This window comes from Camarhynchus parvulus, chromosome 7, assembly GCF_901933205.1.
Source record: "Camarhynchus parvulus chromosome 7, STF_HiC, whole genome shotgun sequence".
Classification (NCBI taxonomy): domain Eukaryota; kingdom Metazoa; phylum Chordata; class Aves; order Passeriformes; family Thraupidae; genus Camarhynchus; species Camarhynchus parvulus.
The window spans coordinates 3870962-3891726 of record NC_044577.1 but is presented as its reverse complement, the minus strand read 5'-3'; the positions used below and the strand labels follow the sequence as shown (position 1 = coordinate 3891726).

The 20765-nt window shown below is 46.0% G+C and overlaps 1 protein-coding gene across 1 annotated transcript in view; it reads right to left on the bottom strand.

Moving 5' to 3' along the window:
• Window positions 1-20765, bottom strand: part of ERBB4 (erb-b2 receptor tyrosine kinase 4) — a 584914-nt gene that overhangs the window by 341522 nt on the left and 222627 nt on the right. Inside the window, exon 2 of the mRNA XM_030952612.1 lies at window positions 18678-18829. Within this exon, the coding sequence (XP_030808472.1) occupies window positions 18678-18734 (57 nt within the window). The 5' untranslated portion in view covers window positions 18735-18829. The remainder of the gene's footprint in view (window positions 1-18677; window positions 18830-20765) is intronic.

The window sequence follows — 20765 nt, the reverse complement described above, 5'->3', positions numbered from 1 at the left end:
CATCCCGTCTTTTATAAACACATCCAGGGATGGTGACTCCACCACCTCCCCTGGGAAACCATTCCAGAACTTTATCACTCTTTCTGTAAAAAACCTTTTCCTAATATCCAACCTCTATTTCCCTTGATGCAACTTGAGACTGTGTGCTCTGGTTCTGTCAGTGCTGCCTGGAGAAAGAGCCCAAGCCCACCTGAGCACAGCCACCTTTCAGGAGCTGCAGAGAGTGATAAGGGCACCCCTGAGTCTCCTTTGCTCCAGGCTGAACACCCCCAGCTCTGCTCTCTCAGTGGTTCCTCACAGGGTTTGTGTTCCCAGCCCCTCTCCAGCCTCATTGCCCCCTCTGGATGTGCTCAAGGGTCTCAACATCCTTCCCAAACTGAGGGGCCAGAACTGGACACAGCACTCAGGGTGTGCCCTCACCAGTGCAAGAACAGGGGAACAACACCCTCCCTGCTCCTACTGGCCAAATGAGTCTGAATAAAAAACCAAACTGTCCCTGAGGAGACACCAGAAGAATAGTGGCTGGCATTGCTCTGGGAAACTCCAGCTACAACCAGAAGATGGTGGAGGTGACACCAGAAGTGGGAGGGGATGCTAACAAGGATGCAGGGCAACCTGTGCAAAAGGGTTAAGCTGGGGGGTCACAGCTCCCAGGGGCCTTTCATGTGTGTTGATTTATAACTTCTTGGTGCCTCAGTTGTGAAATGGGGCCCAAAACGACTCTGCCTGTCCAACAGCACAGAACAGAGCCCATCTCATTCAGGACACAGATGACAAATGACACTTGACAGCATCCCATGGCTTCTTATAGATCACAACTTCATTGCAAGCTGTCATACTGCAGAGCCACTCTCAGGCTCCTCCACTGAAGTATGGGGAAGAAAACAGTTATTCCAAGCTCCTGATCCCATTTACTGGTGGCCTTTCTATTTGTGTAGCGTAAATACACCCAGGCTTAGGCAAATAATGAAAAAATAATAATGACCTAATTAATTCTCTGATTGATTTGATAAATGCTCTCCAAACAGAGAGGAAAATGGAATCATAAATAATGTACTCTTCCTTTGATGGAAACAGTTTTGAATAAACTTGCACGCGGCTCAGTGTTTGCTGAGACAGCTCCAGTCCATCCACAGGTACTGTCCCTGCCAGGAGCTGCCAGCCTGAGTTCTGATGTGCTGCTGCTTTAGGAGCAAGGTGGGGGCTGCATAAAGCAGCTGAGGCAAAGAGATGCCCAGGTCCAGAGACACCAGGCAGTCACTCTTTGACCCTCCCTGAGTATGGCACGTTAAGTTGCACCAAGTCTGTGTTTACACGTGGGCATGGAAAGGCTTCAAGTGGTTTGGCCTTTCCTAAAACCCAAAGTCCCATCTGGCTCAAGCTCCAAAACAACAGGGAGCTGCTGTGCCCAGGCAGGAGCTGTAAGCCCTGCACAGCACCCAGCAGTGTCCCCAGCAGCCAAAGCCTTCTCCAGGCTCTGCAGCAGATCCATCCATCTCTCCTTGGCACGTGCCTGAGGCAGCCCAGCCCACAGGAGAGGCTTCAGCTGAACTTTGGGTCTGTTTCTGCCTGCAGAGCTAATACACACACAGCTCTCCCAGCACATCTCTTTGAGGTGCACAGAGAGCAGGCTAGGCAAAGTGTCAGCAGATAAATTATTTATCATATTATCGAGCGGGTTGGGCAGATCAATATGAAGAAACCCCCAAATGCTCTGAAATGCTTAGCAAGGCAAAATCCTTGCATCCACCACATCAGTCTTTGCCAGGACTGGATTTTTTGGAGAAAGATTCCCAATGCATATTTGTAGGTAGTCAAACCCTAACCCCACTGCCCAGGGAGTCACCAGTCCTTGGGCCACAAGACAAGCATGTCCAAGACTTATCTTGCTCCTGCTTTATATGCTCAAATCAGTTTTCACAGGTGACTCTGGATGAAAAATGCCTTAGTGGACTATAAATTCTGCCATCTCTTCTATGCCTGCTCCAGGCTCCTGTTAAACATGGCAAAGACAACTAGTTGTACATTTATAAATTATCCTTCTATGGATAAAGCCAGTCAATGTGGGAGATCAGATCCAGCTCAATTACTGCTTCCGTGACAGTAATGGGAAAAATTCTCTACCATGACCTATTGTAAATCCAAGAGAAAAGGCTCCAGCAGGGACTGAACAGTTCCTGGGATAATTGTGCAAAATTAAACAATCTAACAGCATCATTTACAATCATTTCAATGAAGTTCAATGATACACACATTTACAAATTTTATTACAACTTCTGTGATCTTCATTTTCTTTCATTTATAACAATTCCTATGGAGGCAAGAACTCTTTTCATTACAACAAAATCTGACCTGCATTTTTATGAATAACTTGTTTCCATCAAATTTTAACCCAGAAAAGAGAAGGCAGATTTGATAAAATGCCATGGAAAAATCCATCCTTATTCGTTTGGAGAAAGTTTTCAAAGAATAAACGTATCAGCATGGGGTGGGGGGGGAAAAAAATCAATTTTTGGTTGACCAAAGTAAAATGAATATTAATCTTGAGTGTGGCAAATAGCTCTGCCTTGGAAGGGGAAGGAAAAACACACTTGAAAAATCCAGGCGCTTATTGCTTTGAAGTTTACTAGGACACATTATTTAAAACAAATTAAGAACCTGGAGATGAACAAAACAAAATTAAATTGTTGTAAAGAAATTCTTTGCAGGACTTTTGGTTTGATGAGTACAATAAAAAGATTTCTCACTTGGGGCAACCAGAATTGACTTTTCTAATTCTTTCCCTGTTCAGCTGAAGCATCAAACATTTCTACAGCTTTGGATTTTATAGCGGTTTGGTTTTCTTGGTCACAAATCCTCCTTTCCCACCTCCCTCCCCCAGGTGCTGAGACCTACTATCAGGTCTCTCATAAAACATCACCCATTACCCTTTTTTTCCCATATTGCAAAAGCTTTAACATCAACAGCAGGACAATGCTCATGAAGCATCCTTTCAATGCCACCAGGACAGCAGCCACAGCCCAAGCTCCACTCCAGCTGACCAGGATGAAATCCCATCCCTGAGATGCCGAGGAGCCACGAGCAGCAGTGCTGGTGCTCATCTCCCCAGCATGTTTGTTCCTAATGGTTCTGGGCTGGGCATCACCTCAGTCTGGCCTCAGTGCTGACATTTAGAAAACAGCTCTGACAGGGGAGAGTCCCTCAAGGCTCTGGTGAGTGCATAAAACCCACATTTTTAAAGCTAAAATGGAATAACCCATTTAACTTGTACCAGGGGAGTGGGATTCCTCAGTCAGTGCAATACCTGGCTGCTGTACAGCGCCTGTGTTTCAGCTGTCTGGCTGCAATTTGCCATTGCTCCAGTGGGAAAGTTTTAGAGATCTCCAGAGGAAGACTTTGAAAATAATAATAAAAAAAAAAACCAAGGTGAAAACCCCTGAATGAAAACATGAGGAATTGATTTAGGAATCTTAGGGGCAGAGATGATGATACAGAACCAGATCCCTGGGAGAAGTGTGTGCTTGGACATCATTGCACACAAACCATGGAGTGATCCAGCAAATGCTCTCTGATGGAGGCAAACGGGTTTCACACGGATAGCCCCCACAGGTTTCACCCTGACAGCCCCAATAGAAAGGATGGTGGTTTGTCCCTCCCGGCACTTAGGGAAGCGGCACGTCCGTCCTACCTGTCCTCCCACCAGCCTTGTTCCACAGCCTGCCTGGTTTATTGCCTCTCTTTGAAGAAGGCAAACCTCTGGGGAAGCGTATCAGCAACAAATCACAATCAGTCTTCATAAAAAATAACAGCAATAAAGGAAAAAAGCGTGGCTGCCCACAACAGCTGGCAGCTTTGCCTCCTACGGTTACCTCCACTGGCCACTCTTCCACGCACCCTCCTGATGGTGCAAAGCAAGCCAGAAAAATGAGGAGACAAGGAAGAGGAGGAAGGAGAACCTCAGAAACAATAATAGCCTATGAATCTGAAATTTGAACAACAGTCTTTTTTTTTTTCCCTCCTGGTAATATTGTTCCAAGCAGCATGGGCTTGTAAAAGTCTAATCACTTCCCATCTGGCTCATCAATCACACAAGGGAGCCGGTCCCTTGCACAACAGAGTGAGCCTCAAATTGGCTCCCACCAATAATAAAAGATAGTGGAGAAGGACAATCCCTTCAGAGGATTGTTTAATAAATCACTTTCAGGCAGGGAACACAAGAGAAATGGAAAAGCCTTAGAAGACCAGGGCCGTTCAGTCCCACACGGCTTTCATTATTGATACCCGCTTGCTACGACCAATACTCCTTAGTGAATTTCCATATTTTGATTCTTGTTATTCAACATCATCCAAAATTAAACATGAAACTTTAAATATTTAAAAGCAGGCCAAGGTAGTAATTGGAGCTGATGGAAATTGCACGCTGGCACTGTTCCTGCTGCGTGTGCTTGCCTGGCTGCAAAAATGCCAGAGACACACTGTTGCTACCCCTCTATTTTCAGCAGTTGCTGACATTTTACTGTAATTTAGTCTCATTTTATCCTCTCCTTCTTAAAAATAACAACAACAGTACTGTCCTAATAATAAACCAGCAGCTCTGACGTCCAAAAGACCTTTTGGCAGAGGACTGGTTCTGCCAGCAAAGGGTGCCCAAGCTCAGCACGCACGGATGTCTCACAGAGCACATCCCATCTTTCAGTCCTACATTTTCCTTCCAGGAGCCTTTCCCTTCCAATGCAGGGGCACAACTGTCAGCCACCAGCAAGATCCCATTCCAGCCTGTATGTGGTGCATTTTTGATGGCCTCCTCCTCCACTTTTATCTGTCAGAAGCACTGAAGGCTCCCACAAGCCATGAAGTGTTTCTGACATTCCTGGCTTTCAGATCCTGGGTTTCAAAGAACTGCTGAAGGTTATGTTGATTAAGCCCAAAGACATATTTCTAGAAAGCTGTAGCTTAAATAAAAAAGGTGTTTTGCTGTCACAGTGATCAGCCAAAACTGTTACTGAAGCAGAGCATATGGGAGACATAAGAAAACGTGTGATGTTCCAGGCTGCTGAGGTTTGTTCTCTCCAGCAGAGATCAGAGGCAGTGGGAATGCAGAGGAGGCATTTAGCTCAATTAAAAAATAAACAAATAAAAACAAAGCCTTGTACTGAACCAGATGATGGCTGATTACCTGACAGTTCAGTGAGGGGTAAGAAAAATGACTGCCTTTTAAGAGTGCTATCAGACAAGAGTCCTTTTTGTTTCCTGAGAGCCCCAGAGGGGCACTCTGAGAGGCCTCTGGAGGATGGAGCTGGAGATGTTTATTTAAGGAAACAAGAGAAACCTTTACTGGGAGCTTTCCTGAAGCCAAGATGAAGGCTGGCTTCTTTTGCTTCTGAGAAGTCCCTGCTAACCACACACACAATGGGATTCATGCTTCTGGCAAATTAACATCCAGTGGATGCTGTCTGCAGCAGATCTGATAAACATTTGCATCCACTATGAATTCCTGTCATGATGGAGCATTAAAATTTCATGGGAGAAAAAGAAAAATTGAAAATTGCTTAAGGAGCTGTTTGGTTTAGGCTTCTCAGAGTTGCAGGGACAGTTCAGTCAGCAGATATTGTAAAACCACCAGTTGCTTCACCTAGCAAAACTTCAGCCCTTATTTGATATAAAAGAATATGTGGCTTCCTTCTAGAAGGAACAACCCAACACTTTGGGCACAGGAAGGGCTTTAACCAACAACTGAAACGTTAACAGAAAAACCCTGATGAGGCCTCACAACCTGAAGGCACATTTGGAAAAAGGTGACCTTTTACAGGAGGAGCTGAGGCGCAGAAACACAACCAAAATGATTTATTTTTAAACTGAAATCTCAGGGAGTAGGTGAACTCTATTCAAAGTCATTTAAATAAATAGGATTTTTATAACTCCTGGCTGCAGGCTTGGCTGGCTCCAACGTGTTTGTGCACGTGTGTGTGCAGATTACCTCTTCTATTAAATAAGCACTGCACCTTTTGGTCAAATACCAGGCTCACAAAGCCAAAGCAAAAGCAGCATTTTAACATTTTACCAGTATTTTCTTGGTGAATCCTTGCAGCCAGCTCTGTTTAGCCACTAGCACAAGCTGAATTGATCCTCAAGCAGGGGATGGCAGGGCTGCTGTGAAAGATGCCAACATATCCATGCTGGTATAGATCTATATATGCTGGACCTACTCTGCCCAAGGAAATGCTGCCTTGCCTACTAGGAATACCTCTAGCTAAGCCATTATTCCATGATTTTGGGACACTGCTGCTCCTTAGCACAGTCCAGGTGTGTGCTGGCCGAGCATGCTCCACATTGATTTGCAAGGTGAGGGGTCTTCATTGCAAACGAAGCAAAAATTCTCAATTTCACTGGGAAACTTTTGCTTAAAAGGCCAAGAACATCAAGAAAAAGCCTATATGAAAACAATTCCTTTGCAAGGACTGATCTCCTCCCACACACTATGCAGTGCTTCCCAACAGGCTCTAAGCAGATGTATTTGACTATACATTAGATCACTCTGAGTGATTAGGGTATCCCCTAACCAGGGACACTCACAGCAAGTGCAGGAAATAAATGCCCTTTTAAGCACAGTTCATTCTTATCTATGCACTGTTCTGCTGAAATAATTCACTGCCTCCTAATGAAATGAGCAGGACTGGCCCCAGGAATGAATGAATTCTCACTCCCTGGTGATGGGTATTTATGTGCAGGGACAGAGGGTCTGTAATACAAGATCCATCCTTAATGCCCGAACCCATTTTATCTTCATTTCACACGATACAAGTGAACCGAGTGTTGTTTTGGGACATAATTGATCTGTAGCTGAAACAAATCAGCTCTGCAGCTCCGTGAGGAGATGAAACAGTGGATAATCTGTAGTCTAAAACCAGCTGTTCTGCTGAGATCAAATTATTGCCTTGGCACTGGAATGATGAGCTGACAGGGGAGCGCGTTCCAGCACCTGCCATCATTACCGGGCACCGCTGCCCCGACCTCCGGCCACGCTGCTGCCAGGCTCCAGAGATAATTGACAGCGCAGGGGGTCAGCTCCCACTTCCCAAACTGATGGACCTCACCTGCCCTCAATTCTGAATGTCAGCATTTCCAGGGAAAGAAAAAAAAAACCAAAAAAACAGGCAGAGGTGGTGGGCAGGGAGGATGCCCAGCACCAGCTGGAGAGCTGGGACTGCAACCAGCACCAGCAAAAACATTGTAGGTTGAAGCTGAGCAGCTGCCTCCATTCTCTGTGGTGGGGATAACACAGCATAAATACCTGCAAAGATTTTCTTTTGCACTATTTTTCTCTGCTTGAGTACTGCTGAGAATTATTTGGAACTGAAGTTCATCGTGTCCCTTCCACATGAATCCAGGCATGTTTTTAATACATTTCCCTGTTTTAGGTACAGTCTCATGTGTTCATGAGACCATCACACAAAGAGGACAGAAATGAAGGGAGACCATTGCCTTTTCTTTTTCTCTAGTGCTTCCCTGATATTCAGAGTGAATTCTGCTTCCTCAGGCCGTCACTCTGCATCACAGTTTTAAGGCAGAACTGTCATCATTACTCCTGGGGTATGTATTACACCAGGGGGCTGTTTTTTGGTTTACAGAATTTAAGCCAACCCCGTTGCCCATCTCAAGCTCCCCTGTCTGGAGGCAGCAATATACAGATACTTCCACCACCACCATTGTTATCCTGAATTAGGTACCAACGTGAAATATTGTATTATTACACCAATGTGTAATATTGGTTTTTTGCTGGCACTTTAGGATCTGAGTCAATCCCAAAACAGCAGAATCAGAAATAAATGAACACCCCAAAACACAAGAAATCAGACTAAGTGGTGACATCAGGGTCTGGCCACCGCTCAAGCCCTTGGACCACTTGGCTACAAATCTCCCTTTCACCATATTCAAAGTGAATGGCATTTACTTTGAGGGTTTCAGCTCCACGTTGTGCTCATTAAGGTGTTTTCTTAAAGCATGAGCACAAACTCTCTCGCAAAATTCATTTTTGGTACAGCCACTCTCCAGCAAGCAGCATTAAGCTATCAGTATTATTTTCCCCTACACCAAACAGTGCAGGTTTGTCAAAATCAGCGTGATATTTCTGCCTTGCCTTTTGACATTTTCAGGTTTGTTATGTTCAGACGTTACCTCAAAGCACTTCATTCTTTCTCTCTGGAAGGACTAATGACCACCAAAGGGGGAAAAGAAACACTTCATGCCATTCAGTACAGCATGCAGACTCTATTAGCCTTTGAGTTAACTCCAAACATTGAGCACCAGTGGATGAGACAGCTTGTGCTTACCCTGTGGAAGTACTGCCTTGAACTAGGACTAAACCCTTGACTTTTTAAGTAATTTTTTCTCATTCCACCTTCCCATCATGATGTATGACCCTGGGCACATGTCCCATGAGAAGTCAGTGGTACCTGGCTTCATTCCCTGCAGAATTTCTCTGAATTTCTCAAAATTTCTCAGAATTCCGAGCTGCACATCCAGCTCACATGTGGTTAACAGAGGTATTCCTATTTTTGAGGAGGATGCTCAGGAAAGCCAACTTTTCCCTCTTCCCCAGCCTTTCTGGGCACCTAGGATCTGCACAACTGTGGGGCTGTAACTTGTAATTAGTGGCCAGGTTTGGGGTGGGAGCATTGCTGCTGAATTCTGCAATCTGCACAGTTGTGCTGACATTTCTGAACCATAAAAGCCCTGCGGCTGGCATCTACAGAGGAAACCTTTAAAATTGATCCAGTTTAGCACAAAAAACTGTTGGCTAAGCCTCAATCCATCCCTCTGCTCCTCCACCCCTTGACAGAGCTTACAGCAAAAGACTTTGTTTTTCTTTTCATATGGATTTTAACAGTAATTCAAGCCCATTGATCCAGGACTCTGAGTCGGTGTATTACAATGCAAGATTATGCAGCTCTCTCACAGTTGGTTTGTCTAATTTCATTTTATTCCATAGTAAAATGGGATTGGAGGGAGGGAGGTTGACAGGGAAAATTGGCAATGTGTTGCCTAAATGCTCAGGAAAACAAAAATGTTACTCAAAGGAAAGTGTAACACACTTCCACCTGGCACAGCTGCTATACCTCAATTACATAGGTAGCTATATCCCTCTCCATACCTCATCTGTGCTCCCATCCCTGTTCCACTGGAGAATTTGAGAGGGTGGGTGGACAAAGAAGAGAATAAATAAGCCTCAATGACATCTGAGCAAAGCTTGTCAGTGAATAGAAGAAAAGGTAGAGTTTATACCATCTTCTAGCTGGGGTTAAGACTGCAAATCCCATTACACTCACCATTCACACCACATAACCTTTCTTTCTATGCTTGAAAGAAAACTCCTCATTTGCTTTACAACCTAACAAATCCATTTATAATTTAAAACTGTTTGCAACCACAGTTGTTTTGGTTTTTTTTTTTTTCCCATTGGCTGGTTTAACTTTACTCTGCTGTTTGTTTTTCTCAAGTTTCAGTAAGGCCAGCATTTCCAATCCCATTTGTAGGGGAGAGGTTTACATTTAAAGAGTCAGATCATTAACAACATAAGGTGCTTGAGAGAGAGTATAATTGGTTTCACTGGCCTAGAGGGAAGATCAACACTGAAGAGAAACAGCACCTAATTAAGAAGGTTTGCACTGTTTTATTTTTAATAATGTCCTCCTCTCCACTACCAACATTTTTTATAGTACTCATCCCTGCAGCTTCTGTGGTCTGGCTTAGCCACATGTGTTTTACAGACACCCAGGCATCAGACCCCTTCATGGATGGACAGAAGGAAGATTCTAATCAGGCACTAAACAGTAGGAAAAAATTGATAGTCTGTAAATAAATTGATAGTCTGTACTATATATTATATACTATATTTCTTTATACATATATATTATTATATGGTATATTTTATATATTTTATCTATATTATTTATTTTATATATATTAATTATATATTATATTTATATTGTATATAAATAAATTGATAGTCTGCATTTATTTTTTAAAAACAAATCCAAAGAGTTTTGTCCATGTTAAATATTTGACTCCTGGTGTGTATTTTCACCCTCCACACGTGACTCACCCAGCATGTACCTCTGCAAAACTGGGGAAAACTCCACCTGGAGCAGTGATCTTTATGTCCTGGGCATGTTTTTGGTCCTGGAGCCTGTGGCACCTCATAATTTCCCAGCAAGGTGGTGGGAATGCTGTGGGATGGCACTCTGGCATGATCAGGAGCTGTGCATCCCACATCTGCCTGGGCAGCCCAAAAGCTGCCAGAGGGGCCTGTGAGGTTCCAGAGGAGCAGTGAGAAGGACAGATTTCCACCCCCCAGGCATGGGGGGAGCCACCCCACATCACCTCCCCAGTGCTCTGCTCTGCCTGACCAAGGGCAGCCTCGCTGCAACACAAAAATAGGATGGAGTGAAAAGGATATTGCTGATCTCGAGCATGTGTGGGGGTCTGGGCTACTCTGAATTATTGAAGTCAGGCTCCTTTGATCTCTCTCCTGATCCAGAGTGGCTGCTGCTGCCTTGCACATGAATCAGACAGGCTTCCCAGGCAGCTGGGCATGGGGTGCCTGCTGTACAATAGGAGCTGAATGAAAAATGCTGAAAGACAATTTAAAGAGACTCCTTAATCAAGCTGGACTTCAAATCTTGACCTCTCCTCTCTACACGTGATACAGCTGAAGGATGCTCCTGCTTAGTGAAGGAGACACAGGCAAAGAAAGGCTGTGGGAGAGCTGGGGAGGCTCCTGGCCACTGCCAACCCAGAGAAGGGGCAAAACAAAGCCCCATGGTGGCACCCATCCCCAAAACCCCCAAGAGCTCTGGCAGGGGAGCCTCTGAGCTCTCCCTTCATGGGGGGATGCACAGCAAGGGGCAGACTGATATTTGTCACCCCGTAAGAATGATGGCCTGAGTTTTACACAGCAAATCAGCCCTGGGGACATGGACACGGGGATGTGGCTGCCACTGCCCCAGGGGCTTTGGCAGCACCCACAAGGGCAGCCTGCAGCAGGTGGGATGTGAGGAGCAGCCCAGTGCCATCCTCATTAGACTCAGGCTGTCCTGGAAATCTGCAGCCTCCGCACCCCAAAAAAATGATTCCAGGGGAGCCTCAGAGCACTCAGCAGGCACAGACACACATCTTCACTCCACAGTTCACTGCTGCACCAAAACAGGAGCCTGCATTTCCATAGATTACAGCTCTGCATTCCCAGAACACCCAGTTCTGCATTTCCAGAGATTCCAGCTCTGCATTCCTGCAGCACCAAGCTCTGCATTCCCACAGCACCCAGTTCTGCATTTCCAGAGATTCGAGCTCTGCATCCCCACAGCACCCAGCTCTCCACCTAAACACCACTGGTAATTTCAAATGTACCTTTCATACCAAGCCACCAAAAATAATTGCTAAATAATATATACTACAAATTTGGTATAACATTTGCTAATAAATGTGGCTACAGCTTGGCAAACTCAGCTTGAGCATTAATTGTATATTGACCCAGCTTTTTAGGGAGAAGGAAGGGGAGGTGTGGGCTACAAAGCTGCGTCCAGCAGCAGCATCCTGAGGCTTAGACCAGAGGCTTTGGCACAAAATGAGCAGCACCGCGTCCTGTGCCTATAAAAATTGGGTTGAAGCCATGACAGACAGTGCTAAAAAGGGGATTTTGAACATCCAAGGGAGGCACAGGGGCTGCTCAGGCCAGCCTGCAGAGCTACAGGGACATACCTGAATTACAGACACCTGGGACAGCACAGCAAAGTCAGTGTAACACAAGGGGGATCAGCAACAGCAGCACAAAAATCATGTAACCCCTCTGAAGACATTGAGGTCAGGAAGTGCTGGATGCCATTTCCCTGCCAGCTGGGGGGCTCTGGGAGCGATGGGGTCAGGATGGAGCTGGCTGACTCTCTCTTGGGGACTATGAGGAGTGTGAGATCTGTCAACATAAAGGGATGGGGGCCATGGGAACACCAGTGACCACAGCAGCGCCTGGGATTCAGCTACTCACTGTGCCTGCAGCTTTTCAGAACCCACTTGCACAGCACAGGCTGGGAAGACCACACCAAATTACAAATCTGTGGCACTCCCTTCCTTGCTTCCTAGGCATTTTGAGAAGAGTTTAAACTGCCGTGATCATTTTAAGCTGCTATGTCTGCACAAGCAAAGGAAAATGGCAGAAGAAGCCTAATTCCTGGAGCAGCAGAGCTGTATCACACATGCCTTCTGCAATTAGCCTTTGCTCCCACTCCACCCTCTGAGTCTGGGATGCAGCTCACTTGAAACCCAGCTCAGGTTCAGCCAGCACAGCTGGCAGCTGATCACAGCCCCTGTGAAACATTCTGTCACGCCACAAGCATGGTCTGGCATGCAACTGGTCTCCTGTAACCCACCCAGCACAGCAGTTGTGCTCAACAGCAAGTTAGAGGCGTCCTCTTTCCACCCAGATTTGTGTTGATGCCAGAGGTTTGAGCTTTTATATTTTTCACATTCTGTGCTGATTTAGTGTGTGGGTCTGGGCTTTATGTTAGGGGATGGTGAGCTCTCTGCACAGAGCAGGGAGACAAAACAATTCCTTCTCTAGCTGGGACCAAGGACAGCTGATGCAGATTTCAGGCCCAAGAGCACAAACAATGGTGGACTGAAGAGAGAAAAACAAGAAGGATGGGACTGCATGGGCTAAAGCTGTAATTGGACAATTAACTCCAATATGCAAATGGAGCAGAACTTAGAAAAGTGACAGACCCCATGACCAGTTGTCCATTTTGTGACCATTTTGGTTCATCTTGGGTGTAGCTGGGCTCTTGTGCTGCCCAAGGTCGAGGCCTTTTAATAAATCCCTGCTTCATTCTTTAGCTCTGTCCAGCCTCTGTTCTAGGTCAGCCTTCACAAGGCACCAGTGTGGCATGCACAGCTCTGACCATCACACCTCTGCTGTCCATGTTTTGTTTTCTATCAGGTAAGATCCTGGGAGGGCAATCAGGAACACATCAATAAATGTGCTCAATTTCCTTCTCTGTAATTACCTGGAGGCCACGTTGCCTCTTGCCAGCCAAGGACAAAACACACGCTGGCAAGTGATGCAACTCACTGCATGGCAAATGTTACAGCAAACCCCTCCTGGAAACCCCCGTTCTGGGGTATGGCCACACTGCAGTGCTCCCCTGGCACTTCTGGGGAAAATCCCCCTGCACAGACACACAGCCACCCCAGAGCCCTTCTGGGAGCTCCTGACAGGCACAGAACTGCACAGCCCCTTCTGCTGAGCAGGGAATGGCTGAAGCCTGGCAGCTGGGCAGTCAGACACCGTTTTGCTGCAGAAGGGATGCAGGGCTGTGCTGCCAGGCCTTCAGGAACCCCACACAGCATCACACTGCTCTGCCCAGCAATGCCCTCCATCCCCGCACACCCCTCCCTGTTGTCATCTCATTGCAGGGGTTCCATACTGCTGTTTCCTTATCACAAAGGTTCCATACCTTCTTGGTGTTTCTCGTGGGCAGCTCTCAGAGGACTGACTCTTCCTTCTTCACAAAGCAGCCAACTGACTCCAGATCCCTTCTCAAGCAGCCACCCCACTCTTTTATAGCACTCTTCTGCTCACTGCTTACAGCTGTGGCCTGGTAAAGTCAGGCCTGCTCCTAATGTTTGCTAATTGGCCCAGCTGCAGCTCCTTAGGGGTAAGATCACTTTCCACACTATCTTTATTTTCTTATATTCTATCCCCCTACACCTCCCTGACACGCCTGTTGTGATGCAGCCTCTCTCTGTGCCAACATCTCCTCTCAGCTCTTCCACCACAGCTTGCAAAAGACTCTGCTCAGCCCTGTTTTGCTGTAAAAGACCAAAAAGGGTTTAAACCCCCCCAAGTTCTGTTTTTTTATCAAGCAGCAGCTCTGAATGCATTGGCAACCCAACTCTCCCCCTGGCTCTCTGGCAGTCCTCGCCCTGCAGAGGGGTCTGCTCCACCAAAACTTCCCCCAAACATTCAACACAACCAAGAGCAAAGAACATAAAGTCCAAATGGCCAAATCCCACCTGCCACAGAGCCTAAATATGATGTAAGGAACAGGCTGAGGTGGGGCTGGCAGGGGTTCTCACCAAGCGCCATGAGTGCTGACAGAGGGGAGTTGGGCCCTCCATCTCTGCAATAAATGTAATATTCACCATCAAACAGCCACCCAGACAGCTGCCCTGCAAGTGTGGCTGGAGGTGCTACACAAGCACTGCTGAGGTGAATGAAAAAAGAAGCCATAAAGCAGTGGTAGATAATTTTTGAAGACTGTTGATGGTGGTTAAAAATGAGTTTCGTAATCACTTGGGGGAGTTATGGCAGGGAACAGCACAGAACTTTGATCATGTCTTTAAAAATAAATAATCTGAATTGGTTAAATAAAATCTGGGCACAAGAAGACAATTTACTGACTGTGAATTGCTAAAAGCCAGGGGATTAGTCAAAGATAACTCTCATTTACCAAATGTGTTTAACAGAAGCACTTGCAGAAGATTGGTATGTGATACACTAATTGTGCATTTTATTTTGAAAATTGAATATGGAGATGTTATTAAGAAATAAGTACAGCCCACAATAGGAACTGCCAGCTCTGCCAAGCAAAACTAAAATAGGTTCCTCCTTCTGTTCCTCAAACAGTTGTTTCAACATGAACCAGTGAACAACCTGAGCTTTTCTCAAGGTTTTTTTTCCCAAGTCCAAAGCAGAGAAGTAAATCTCAGCTCTCTCCTGGACCAGACTCAAGACAGGCAGCAGCTCCAGCAGCTTATCTGGTTTCATGGAGCAATCCCAGTGCAAGAGCCTGGCTGTGCAATGAGGTGAAGCACGCTGGTGGCTTGGGAAGCAGGGTGAGATGGAGCCTGACCCTTCCCACTGTCCCTGCTGAGTCCCTGGGCAGCCTGGACACACCACAGGGACAAGGCAGCTCCCAGGGACTGCTTCCCACCCCAATATTTGTCCTGCCCAGTTCAATCACACTCTGTGCCAATGGAGAGCCTGCCTTGGCTGCCACAGGGAGCTGGCACTGCAGCAGCCATGGGCTGCGTGAACCTCAGCCTCATTTCATGCCAGAGCTAGGACTGCAAAAACTGAATGACCCCTTGAACATTTTCTGTGAGTAGGATGAGCCTCAGAAGAAGGACAAAGCAAGCCAGCTGTCTGACAGATGTCAGAAATATCTGTCCTTACAATTTTTCCTGCTACTTCTTTCCTCAGCTAGGACCCCATTGTGGCCACAGCACAGGGAAGCAGCAAGCAGCAGGAGCAGAGCTGGAGGCAGCACATGCAGAACACAAGTTCATATTGCACTTGCTCACAGGAAAGCAATACCCAGACTATAACACAACCAGGAACCAAAATAAAAGAGATATTAAAGTAACACAGGTGACATGTCCTCCTGCCCTGCTCACATATAAGAACAGCAGGAAAAGGAACAACTGGCACGTGCAATCAGAAATCCAGCTCCTCATGAACTGCAGGGCTGGAAGCTGAAGGGGCTGAGCTCTTCATTCAGGTGACAGACAGCCCCTCTTAGTCTTCATCAGCAGATATCCAGAGAGCTAACTCACAGACATAAAGCAAATCTACTTAGGGAATAAATGTCTAAATAAATATGAGAGATGGGATGCTGATCTGTTAATGTTACTCTGCTGGGTAAATAAAATTATGGGGTTTTTTCACTTCAATTCATTTATGCTATTTGTTTATTACTGCACGATGAAAAGGCTCAGCATGCCTTTTCCCTCTGTGAACATCAACATGCCTTGGGCAGGTCCAAAGTGGTGGCACTTCCAGGATTTCTCTGCTCCATGCCATTATCAGAACAGCTCGAGTTCTTCCACCTAGTTTAGATCTGGGTAATTATTTAGAGTCACATACATGTGCCACTGCAAACTTTACACATTTTTCCTAGAGCTGTCTAAAAGCCACCTGAGGTACCAATGCTTTGCAGGTGACACACAGTGTTCTGTTGCATGTCACATTTGCTGACCCACACAGGTGAGCACAACACTGCTGAATTTTGGTGCTGTGCTCCCAGCTCAGTTTCACACATTCATCAGCCAGATAATCTGCAATCTTTTCGAAATTCTAAGGGAGTAGTCGCTTAAAGAGAAAGAAGAAAGGTCCACCAAGCATCAAACTCGCTTTATACCTACATCCCTAACCACTCTCTTCAGAGCTAGGCAATGAGCTCGATGAGGAAATGAAGAAAAAATGAAGCAACAATGAAGCCTACAGCTTAGCAGGCCTTCCCTCTGTCCTGGAGCAAGAGGTTGCCCAGCTAAGCTGAGCACTGCAGAGAGGACAGGTGGGCACACAGAGCCATGGCTGTCATCAGCTGGGGACACAGATAACCCCGGGCTCCACCAGCATCATCTACCTGAAGTGCTTTTGGTGGAGGAAGAGGGCAATTACTGCAGCAGAGACTGAAACACTGGAGCAGGCTGAAGGAGCGTGATGTTGCACGGAGAGTTCACTGCATTTAAGTCTGAGAGAGACAAACAGCCTTTCCCTTGGTTATGTCCCATCTGCCACCTTCATTTGGCCATTAAAACCATTTTTAATATGATAAAAGGAGTAATACTGCCTGACTAATGAATGTCGAATTATCGGTGTAAATGTGCCAACATTTATTTATTTATTTGCCTCACCGAGAACATGTTCTCTTCCGTTTGGTTTTCTTCTTTAATGACTACAATTTATCATACTAACTAGGCCTTCCACTTTGCTGAGTTTTGTTTCAAGTTCTGCTTTTTTGCTGAGACATCTGTGAGGGAGCAGATGCAGGTAAAAGAAGTAATAAAACTAATAAAAAAGCAATAGTAGCTGTCACCAAAAAGCACAGGTGACCAAACCACCTTCATTTACTGAACAGGGCCTTTCCTTCTTGATCTCATTTGATGATTTTACTGCCTTCTTCCCACCAATATTTCACACTGCTTATGGCAGCCCTCTGTGAGGAACACAAATTCCTAGTTTCCAAGGAATTTGCTTTCCCCACCTCTCAGCAGGAGGAAGCAGGAAGGAAAGTTGAAGCGGAAGGACTGCCTGCCATGAATTTGAACCAGCAGGCATCTGAAACTGCAGAGATGCCCCAGTCAGAGCAGGGATCCTGCCCTCACAGAGGAGGATCTGCCACCTGTCCAACGCTGCTCCAGCTGCACCAAGGCTGTATCTATTTCAGAGCAAAGGCATATGTGCTTTCCCCACCTGTCACAACTGTGAAATGTATGGATAGCATTCACTTCCGAGGCATTTGGCACTCAAATTAACAGGCAACCTGCTAGTCTGGGTGCAATTAGCACCCCAAACTTTACACCAGCCATGTCTGGTAGCTGAGTTTTGCTCACAGATCTTTCAGCAGCCTGGGGTACACGTTGAGTAAATATACACCCGTGGATGGAGTGGCAAGGCTGTGACACCCCCAAAAAATTCAACGTGAATTTTGGCTGAATTCACACTGCTTGGCTTTGCCTTTGCTAGGAACTGTGGTGGAAAGTCTTCAGTTTCACAGTTTTACAGACTGGAACTGAGCACTCAGCTCACTCAGGACCCAGCACAGGGAATGAGTGAGTGTAACCCAACCAGCTGGGGCTGCCTCCCACTGCCTCTTCCTGCTGCCAGATTTAAACTCCAGCACTCCTGCCACGTGAACGTGCCACTGACACACAGACACACATCCTGCAGCATGACACAAGCATTTTTAAGAGTGCAGGGGAGCAATATGAGCAGTGTAAACCCTTATCTGTGTCATGGAGAGTACAATCACAGCACAGACTGCAACCACACTGGCACAGGCTGCTTTTCTACCCTGGCCCTCAGACCTACCTTCTATATTACAGCCACATCACCTGCAGCATCCTCAGATGCCCACCTGGATCACTCCTTTAGTGGGATATTTTTTAAACATAAAGAATGTAAACGCCAAATAATGATGGGCTTAAGTTCTTTGAACTCAGTATTCACCTTTCTCTCTTGTGGTTGCCAGCAGGGCAACAGAGTATCTGCAAACCATACTGAAATGTTCTTTCAAAATTCCAAAATTTGATTCAAAGAGGACTGAGGGACTGCACAACCAAGGTTCCCCAAAAGCAGTACAGCCTCCATCTATCACAGACTTCCCCTGGATGCTGGAGATTGTTAGGCTCACAGCTCCAGTCCTCATGTTCATTCAGAAATCACTTTTTTCTTCCTCTTAAATGCTTCACAAACACTTCCCAGAGTCCTTCCCTTGCTTAGTCCATAAATCACACCATAACTAGCATTTTATTAGGATTAGCTTCCCCAGTCCTCCAGTGCTCATCTGCATGATTCCCTGACCTTCCCAAACCCCACCTAACCTACCCTGGGGCAACACAAAGTGAGAGAGCTGCGAGGTGTCACCTTCCAGTGGCACAGCTTTCTCCCCCACATCCTGGATCAACCTGAATGACTCACACTCAGAGCACCTGTCACAGCAATGACATGGCTCTTGTTCTCTGCACATCCCCGGCATTTTATCATCCTCTTCCATCACAGCAGAGCTGGTGGCAGACAAACCTGGTCTTTTCCAGCCCGGCACCTATGGCTGCTCGCCCAAAAAAGCAGCAGAGGGAAGCAGGGAGGAAGGAGGAGGGAAGGAGAAGAGCAGGCTGCTTACCCTCAGGAAGGAGAGGTCCCTGTTGTGCTCGATGCTGGTGATCTCCAGGTTGCCCATCACCACCTCACAGTTCTCATAGTACTTGCGCAGGGCCCGGTACTGCTGCTCCAGGTCAGACAAGGAGCTCAGCTTGTTCTCAGTGCCAGCACACACTGCAAAGAAACACAGCACAATCCATCAGGCCACTGTGGAACAGGGGCACTGAGCACAATAAAGTCTGTATAAACTGATACAGGGAGTTGCAACAAAAATCTGTAATGATTCACTTGAATACCAGCAGTGGAGATCGGAACGTGGAAATACAGCCTGTGGTCATCTCTGCAATTTAAACACCAAATGGGCTGAAGTGCTGGTATTTACCACCAAATACAGAAAGGCTGAAAAAAGGCAGAAATGCAGGGAAACGGCCAAGCAGGTTGACCCCAGCAGCCAAAGGGTCAAACTCAGGTCTCAGCAAAGCCCCACCAGTTCCACCAGTGACAGAATCAGTCAAGGGCAGAGCCATTCCCATCATGGGCTGAAGGACACAAGGCTGGAGACACCTGTGCATCCAAGCTGACCTGGATAATTCAACATTTTCACTATTCTGAACAGAATTTTGCTCTTTGGCTCACAAGCCAAGAACAACCCAGGCAGAAGTCTTACACCCAACATTGTTTTCCCCATCACTTTCCTTAAGACTCCAGCTCTTCCCAGCTTTAAGCAATCAAATAGGAGAAAAACAACAGCAATAAACACATTGTCTCTCCACAAGTCCCCAGGCTGAATGCACAGCAAAGAAATGTTAGGAAACACCATCCTGGTACAGTTTTCAAAGGACACTCTCTAATATTACACTGCTCTGTTCTACATTTTGAAGCCCAGTTAAAAGCCAGCACAGAATCCCAGCTCATCTCAGGGTTATCAGCCTGCTGCCATCATGCAATGACAAAAGAAAAAGAAGAGAGAGAAGTAAGTCCAGAAGCAGCATTTTACATGATCACCTTTTCACACACTGCTCAGACAGGGATGCTGCTTAAATGGTCAAGTGTGGGGGGCTGGTTTTGGTTTGTTTGTTTCAATGCACTTTCTTTTCCTGTTAATCAACAGCTTGTGGGTTGTTCTTATCTCTGAGCAAATTAATCTGGGTATATCTAAACTTTTGAAATGGCCATTATATTACGTAAAACAGGAGCCTGACAAGAATGGCATTTCTGGAGCCAATCCCACTTCTGGATCAGATCAATACAAACAAAACTCTCCATGACTGGAGGCATAATCAGTAAAATTGGCTAATCCACACTATTTTGAATGATGCAGGTCCTTTTTATAAATACCAAAAGTAATTAGGTTTCAGACTACTACCATTATTGACTGTTTATTTACTATAACCCCCCCTTTTTTTTTCTCACTACAAGTGGAAGCAATTCTAATCTCTGCTCTCTCTGCTGCAGAATTATTTGCTCTTGTGCTGGAGCAATTTAAGCTTCCAGTAGCCTCTTGGCAAAGAGCTTCAGGGGAAGCCAGAAGCCCATGACCTGCTCAAGGTCTTCTCCCAAGGAATCTCCCTCTGCCCCAAAAATGGCAATGGTTACAAACTGTTCACAGGGTGAAGGATTGATCAGATCATTTTTGGGTTGTGTTTCCAGGGGCCAAAGAGCACAGACCAAAGCTGAACAGGCACTGCAAGGGCTGCTTCTCTAAGCAGGCATTGGCTCTACCCACCACAGGAAATGCTGGAATGTTGTTTCTTTCTATGACCTGGTAAAAGTAAAATTTCAAAGTTCTTGCTACAGTTAAAAATTTGAAATGTTTGACCTACGTTCATTATACTGTGTTGAAGGAAAGCAGAACTGCTTGGTCTGCTCAGGTTTTTAAATAGAATCTACCACCTCACTTTGAGGCTTAACTTCAAAGCATGAACATTCCAAATTTTAGATTTTCTGTAAAACCTCACCACTTAGAGTAAATCATACCTAAACACTATTTCATTCATAATATTTTTAACAGCTGTTTTGGGAGATGGAAAGACATGGTCATAATGGGACCCCACTTAGCTCTGGTGGACTGGGAACACTGGAAGGATTAAGCACTGCAACTGGGAGATGG